The sequence below is a fragment of the Triticum aestivum genome, chromosome 1A (assembly GCF_018294505.1).
Source record: "Triticum aestivum cultivar Chinese Spring chromosome 1A, IWGSC CS RefSeq v2.1, whole genome shotgun sequence".
In the NCBI taxonomy this organism is placed as follows: domain Eukaryota; kingdom Viridiplantae; phylum Streptophyta; class Magnoliopsida; order Poales; family Poaceae; genus Triticum; species Triticum aestivum.
This window is the reverse complement of record NC_057794.1, coordinates 15,208,014-15,215,910: the sequence shown is the minus strand read 5'-3', so window position 1 is coordinate 15,215,910 and position 7,897 is coordinate 15,208,014. Positions and strand designations below refer to the sequence as shown.

The 7,897-nt window shown below is 44.3% G+C and overlaps 1 protein-coding gene across 1 annotated transcript; it reads left to right on the top strand.

The window, feature by feature from the left end:
- Positions 1 to 1,423: 1,423 nt before the first annotated feature.
- Positions 1,424 to 7,670, top strand: LOC123186605 (pumilio homolog 3; the record flags this gene model as incomplete). Its single annotated transcript, XM_044598340.1, is given in 9 exon segments — positions 1,424 to 1,789; positions 2,731 to 3,959; positions 4,676 to 4,817; positions 4,900 to 5,007; positions 5,429 to 5,641; positions 5,743 to 5,853; positions 6,527 to 6,721; positions 6,819 to 6,993; positions 7,080 to 7,670. Coding segments are annotated over 9 exon segments (2,580 nt in total), but the record flags the coding sequence as incomplete, so codon positions are not given.
- Positions 7,671 to 7,897: the final 227 nt, after the last annotated feature.

Here is a 7,897-nt window from a genome sequence, read left to right as displayed (position 1 = left end):
GGAACCGACACTAAAGGGCTTTACGAACCGGTGCTATTGTCCGGTTCTGCACTAGTGTCTATTAGCTGGGCAAGTGACATAGTTCATTGATTTTCTTTCTTTCGTTTTGATATGTATATACCGAGGCAAGTGAGATGTCTTTCTGGTGGCCACTGTCACATGGAAACCTCTGGATGCTTGCTATATTATCGCTGTGACAGTAGCACCCGCCTCTCCTATGAGAGATATATAAAAAAGTAAATCAACAATAGATTACATGTAAGATTTTATTCATATGACAACGATGAAGCGTCGATTTCAGCTAACACGTATGGCTATTCGTCGACACAGAAACAACAACACTCTCCGTTCCACGATTTTCCTATTTTACATACCCGACGAACATAAAGCGCATGGTGTATCTAAGTTTCAATAAAGTGGATTTTTTAACATTCATAGAAAAAAACACTCATGAAGGGTCACTCTTGACCCGTCACGTACACCCATTTATCGACACGACAACCCTTTCCTCAAAGCGAATCAACAAATACACCCCGTTTCACGACTTGCCTATTTCGAAGACCCAAAAAACTGCAATCACACGGTATCTCAAGTTCAACAACACGTTTTTTGTACCATTGATAACAAAAATCTCCGGCAGCCCAAAAATTAACGAGGAAATAATGAGGAATTATTCCGTCAATCTCCTCTCAAAAAAAGAGGAAGAAGAAGATACTCTGATAAAAAGATCACATTGCCAAAATTAGCCAGGACGGCTCACACGGACGAGAGCCGAGAAAAGAAGCTTGAAGAGGAATTTGACCTGAAGCCTCCTGATCTGATTGCAACGCGGCGACCTGCAAAAACCCAACCAGTTTCCATTTCCAGCCAAGGAGCAAAAACTTTGCGGCCTCAAAACCCTAGGGCCCAAACCCCTCCGTCAAATCCCGGCCGTTCGCCCGCGGATCCGACGGTCCAGGTCGCCCGGCCCGTTGTACTTAACACAGCCGCCTTGCTTCCTTCTCTTCTTCCCCCACGAGAACACACGCGCGCACGCATTGGTAGCTGCGAGGGGAGAGAGAGAGAAAGGGGAACGGAGCTCGAATCCCTCCCGAATCCGGCCCATTTCCGGCGGTCTGCGGGCCGTAGAACGACGCGCCGCGCCTGATTCGGCCGGTCCGGGCAGGAAAGGGCCGTTCTTGGCGCTCGCCGGGTTCTTGTGAAATCTTGGGTTGGGGTCGAGGACGGCGGCGGGCGCGGTAATGGCGGCGGGGTTGTAGGGGGATAAGGCTGCGGAGATCTTGTTTGGTTTCGTTTGTTTGGTTGGTGTGGTGGTGGGGCTGTTTCTTTCTTGCTGGCGGCGGCGGCGGCGGGGGTGATCGATCCGATGGTGACGGAGATGGCGACGCGGGGAGGGGGGGAGGCGGTGTGCGGCGGGGGAGGGGGCGGGGAGGAGGGCGAGCGCGGGGACTTCGAGCTCTTCCGCAGCGGCTCGGCGCCGCCCACGGTGGAGGGCGCCATGGCCATGGCGTCCGGCGGCGGCGGGGAGGTGCTGCTGGACGACGAGCTGCGCGCCGACCCGGCCTACCAGAGCTACTACTACTCCAATGCGCACCTCAACCCGCGCCTCCCGCCGCCGCTGCTCTCCAAGGAGGACTGGCGGTCCGCGCAGCACCGCCTCCGCTCCTCCTCCTCCTCCGCCGCCGGGCTCGGCGGGATCGGCGACGGCCGGAGGGCGCCCGGGGACGGGCTCGTCGGCCTGCCCGGGATCGACCACCCCCGGCAGCGCGGCTTCTCCGGCATCTTCCAGGTGGTGGTTCCTTCCTCCCAGCAAGCAAAGATCTCGTTTTTCATCTTTCGTTTTCACCATGCTGTTATTAGTAGGTATTGGTTCGGCAGTGCTGTGTGTTATGACTTGCTATGAGTGGAGTGGACTGGAAACACTGGGGTGTGCGGCCGGTGGTCAACTGAATAGTCCAGGTTCATACAGTATGTGTGTATGAACTACCAGTTCACACCTTGCAGGTTGCAGCTGGCTACTTCATACGGTTAACTGAATAGTGCAAAGTTCATAGTACATCATGAGTCTAGTCTTGGTCTTGCAGCTGTTTGATTTATCGATTGGGTGAAGGCATGCTTCTCAGTGTGATTTGAAGTGGCATATATAGGAATGGTCTGTACTCATAGCTTGCAGGGTGGAACAAAGAGACGCTATTCAGTTTGAGTGTTGAATAGTGTTGATTGATTTATGAATTCTCAGCCAGTTTTTCTTTCTTTCGTAGCATTAGCTCGGATGGGTTATTGTAACTGTTATCACTAACAGTTGCTGAATATCCTTTTCATATTGACTGGATCATGAGAAGCGCTGAGGTTCCTGGATAACCTATCTGAATTTACTGGATCATGAGAAATGTTCTCTAGGTCTTCACAATGTTTCATTTCTATAATGCCTGTTTGTGCATCTATGCGTCTGAATAACCTCAAGTATTTGTTCTAGCATGTTTGTTTCAGTTTGCGATTCGTGTTGGATGAACCAGTACCTGCATTAGGCCAGTAGAACGAACCTTCCAAACTCTGGCTTCCTCACCAGTATATACTTACTTCACTATTCCTGATCATGTTTATAGACCATCTGTCTTGGTTCCATGTTACAACTGCGAACAATCTAATTTGGACAGTTCTATTTCTATTCAGTTTGATATTATGCAAGGCGGCTTATCTGATCTGTACAATTTGCTGTAAATGTTCCAGGAGGACTCGAATCAACGCGACATGGATAGACAGAGTGCCAACCACAACCGCAATGATTTCCTGGATTCTTCTGGAATGCAGTATGCTCTGCATCGCGAGACTGGATCTATGAGCGGCCTGCAGCGTGAGAGCAATGAACAGACCATGGCTGATATTCGGAACAATGAGTTGTCATCACATGCGTATGCATCTATTCTGGGGCCTTCACTCTCTAGAAGTGCATCCCCTGATCCTGAGCTTGTGAGGAGGGTACCAAGTCCGTGCCTGCCTCCAATTGGTGTGAAAGTTGGCGCTTATGATAAAAAGAGTAATGGTGGCTCCTCTTCTTTCCGCCGCAGTTCGTCTGCTGTTGGTGAACCTGATGATCTGGTGGCTGCTCTATCTGGGATGAACCTGTCATCGTCGAGGGCCGGTAATGGGCAAGCTATGGACCAGTCTAAGCTCTACCAGGATGTTGATAATGCCAATAGGTTCCTTTTTGATCAAACAAGTGGCAATCAGCAGCACTCCTTCATGAAACGTCCTGAGCAAGGGCATTTTAGGGCACCTGAGGGGTATTCGGCTAATTCAGTCAATTCTTCTATGATGAGAAATCAGATGAATGCTGGTAACTTCACATCATCTGACAATTCCTCAGTTGGATCTGGCTATGCTTCGCCTAGGATCGGCGCAAGGTCCCCAGGAGGCACTTTATCTTCTAGACAAAATTTAGGTGGTGCATCTAACTACCTGGGCTACAATGGAGTTGGAAGTCCGACTGGAGCATCTTCCCTTCAGATGCCTATCGATCCGTTATATGTTCAGTACCTTGCTGCCCAAGTTGCAGCCAGTTATGATGATCCTTTCATGGCCGGTGGACATCTAGGAAATTCTTACATGGATTTACTTGGTCCTCAGAAGGGTTGCCTTAGCCCACTGCTTCAGTCACAGAAGAACTATGGCTGCTATGGAAATCTTGGATTTGGCCTTGGTTATGGAGGTAGCCCTTTGACGAGTCCTGTTCTGCCCTCTTCACCTGTTGCATCTGGTAGCCCACTTAGGCACGGTGAACGCAGCATGCGCTTTGCATCAGGCATGAGAAATTTTGGTGGTTCTTTTGGTTCGTGGAATCCAGATCTGGTTGGGAAGATGGAAGGCAATCTGATGCCCTCACTTCTGGAGGAATTCAAGAGCAACAAAAGCAGAACTTACGAGCTCTCTGAAATAGCGGGGCATGTCGTTGAGTTCAGGTACACTTCTGCATTTAATGTGTATGAACATTATAACATAACAGCATGTAAACTGTAATGATTTGTAAGTTGTATCACACAAGCGCACCATACAGTTATTGTTACTTCGTAGTCAGTAGTCAGAGCTATTTCTTTCATGGGAACAAGGCATAGCATGAACTGCTATATTGCATACATGAAGAAATATATATGGATAAACTGAGCAAAAATGAGGAATAATAAGATTAATGTTCTCTTACAGATTGTTTCTACAGCCTAGTGATAATTATTAAGAGTACTCCCTTAGTGTGCATATGCATCGTACAGTCTTAGGGGCAAATACCCAACAGAAAGCACACTAATCCTCCTTCGTTCTGATCACTCAAATAATGAAAAGTGTTTTGGCCATTCCATTTTAGCAAACATCTAGCAATATGCTTCTATGTCCCTCTCAAATGCGCATGTGTGGGTGCACACACATACTGCACAAAGTCGATAAAAATTATGAAACATATTTTTGTAGTGTGGAACACGCATGAGCATAATGCATTATGGCACCTAACAAAATCCCCAGTGTGTCTATTTAACAATGTTCAGCAGTTTGCACAATTTTGCACAGGGTACTGACCCCCTTAATTACTGCTGATTTCTTATTCATGACTGGAAGTATGCAGAACTGTAAAAGATATATCTTCTTGTATGCTTATTTAGTTTACCAACCATTGAATATTTTGTAGTGCTGATCAATATGGGAGCCGATTCATACAGCAAAAGCTTGAAACAGCTAGTACTGAAGAGAAAGACATGGTTTTTTCAGAAATTATGCCTCAAGCTCTCACATTGATGACTGATGTATTTGGAAATTATGTTGTTCAGAAGGTATGGGAAGCTAATTTGTTTGAGGTGATGGCCTTGACTCTAAGTATATGGTACTTATCCTTATGGTCTGCCTTATGTCCAGTTTTTTGAGCATGGAAGCACTACTCAGATAAAGGAACTCTCTGATCAGCTTATTGGGCGTGTCCTTGCTCTTAGTCTTCAGATGTATGGATGTCGGGTTATACAAAAGGTGCTTATCAACATTTTCAAGTTAATTTTATCTGATAAGTAGGAATTTCTGATTTCTAGACTTCTTGCATGGGCGCATTTACAATGACCATCTTTTTTATGTATTCCCATCGCTTGTTGAGGTTAGGTATACAGTTTTATCAATCATTGAAATAATTGTTAGTATGACTATGATTACCAAACCACCTCTTTCCACTAGCATATACAATAGAGGATTTCTGGAGCAAACAATGTAGCTGTTATTTCAGAAGGCATCAATGTACAGATTAACTTGTAAACTGTCGCATGATCCTTCTCTGCTTAACCATACCCTCGTGTATATATACTTACAACTATGTTAAACCTTTTGCACGCATACCTAAATACATAGATGGCTGGAAGAGTAAAGGCAGCTTGAGTCATTTGATGATACATGTGTGCAGGCTATAGAGGTCGTGGATTTAGCTCAGCAGACTAAAATGGTTGCTGAGCTGGATGGACATATCATGCGCTGTGTACGTGATCAAAATGGTAACCATGTAATACAGAAATGCATAGAGTGCATCCCTCAGGACGTTATCCAGTTCATTGTCTCAACTTTCTATGGTCAAGTTGTGCTGCTATCCACTCATCCATATGGTTGTCGGGTTATACAGGTATGCTAATACTGCATAACATGCCCCCTTGATAAATTCATTCTGAAGTTTACAATTAATATGTCATAATCTACCTCGCTCATTATCATGTAAATTACCAGAGGGTGCTGGAGCACTGTGATGATCCCACAACACAGCAGATAATGATGGATGAGATTCTCCAGTCTGTTTGCTTGCTGGCTCAAGATCAATATGGTAACTATGTTGTTCAGGTGAGTACCACACACATCTTTTTGAACATTCTTGCATACCTTGAACTTATCCAAGCTTCTACTGTATTTTGTAGTCGGCTATTTTGTGCAGTATCATCTGAAGGTTATCATGTTGTTCTAATGCTTGAAAATTACTAGTAACTGCATGTTAGTTTTCCTTTTGTACTCCCTCTGTTTCTTTTTATTCCGCATATTAGGTACCAAATTTATATTAGAAAATATCAACATTTGCAGTACCAAATAATCCAATATGAAAATATACTCCATGATGGATCTAATGATATTGATTCGGCATTGTGAATGTTGATATTTTTTTTCTATGAACTTGGTTAAACTTCAGATAGTTTTGACTTAAGACAAACCTAATATTCTTATTCATTACTAAGACGTGGACTTTACACATCTTTTTTCTTCAAGTGTCTTGCAGTGAACTGCACTAGTCTGCCTTCTGTTTTGGGTAGTAGCATCCGCAGGCTGCCGCACTGATCTTTCTGCTTACTGTTTACTGTTTAACAAGTGGATCTGTATTTTTTTTTGTAGACTGCTTACCGTTTGCTTTTTTTTTGATGAATACTGAGATCTGGACTTTGCACTCTCAGTTCTGAGATTTTTAACCTTTTATTCCCATTTTCACAATACTTTGTTTCTGACAATGCTTGCTGAACTTTTACAGCATGTTCTGGAACATGGCAAGCCACATGAGAGAACTGCTATCATTGACAAGTTAATTGGGCAGATTGTGCAAATGAGCCAGCAAAAGTTTGCTTCAAATGTCATTGAGAAGTGCTTAGCTTTTGGTAACCCTGTAGAGCGGCAGATCTTGATTGGTGAAATGCTTGAGTCTACTACTGAAAGTGAACCTCTTGAGGTCTGCGTTCTTTCAACATTTTTTACCAAGCTCCCAAGAGAATCTACATGCCAAATATTTGTTAACCTTGCTGATCTACATGCATATGTCCTTGTAGGTAATGATGAAAGATCAGTTTGCAAACTATGTGGTGCAGAAGGTGCTGGAGACTTGTGATGATCAGCAGAGAGAGATGATCCTCACAAGGATCAAAGCTCACCTGAACACACTGAAGAAGTACACCTATGGGAAGCACATAGTCGCGCGTGTAGAGAAGCTAGTTGCTGCTGGAGGTATGTTTTGTCATAAATATACACAGATTCAGCATGAAGATCTTACATATGTTAACCATATGTCTGTCTTGCTCTTGTGGATGCAGAGAAGCGCCAGGGGCTTCAACCAGCATGCACCGCCGCCTGAAGGCGGGACTATGCAGTTGTACAGCTAACAGTGGCTAGGTTTGCGCTCGCGTTTCCCCCCAACAACCGAAAACCCTATAAGATCGACTAGTAATGGTACCGGCATGAATAAGATACAAATCTTGCTTGCACTGGAGAGAGTGTACATTCTGTAGCTGAGGAAGCAAAGACTAATCTGAGAGACTAAGCTGTAAAGAGGAGGAAGAGGGTGGAGTATGTTTAAACATGTTACTCTGCTCACTGTACAAATTTAGCACTAGAGAAGAGAAGAGAGTGAGAAAGCTGTTAGCTGTCGTAAAAATGTCCGAGTTGAGAGCCGCTGCGACTACTTTTTTAGTTATCCTGTTGTGTGTCTCGTGTCGATAGAAGCAAACAAACCATGATGATGGCTTGCTGTTGTTGTAAGATAAAACTCTTTTCTGCAGTTTAAGCTGAAGTTATTAGTATCAGCTTTGCTGAACTGTTGAACAGTTCGTTGTATTAATGGAGTGTGTCGTCTGTAATCTAATCCAGGATGATGATATGCATGAGTTAGTTTATGTTCTTGCCAAGTTTTTCTCTCACCAAGATTCATGGTGTTTGGTATTTATAGCCAAGCATAACTCATATCTGTAGGATCTGAAGTATATCGTGTAGGCTATGCATATCAGATAAAATGTTAAAACAATTTTTGAAAATATCTTGGCATTAAACTATTTCATATACATTTCTTATGCACTTAATATGTTTGGCTGTGCACAGTGGTAATTCTAGGGCAGAGTAGGAGGGTAGGCTCAAA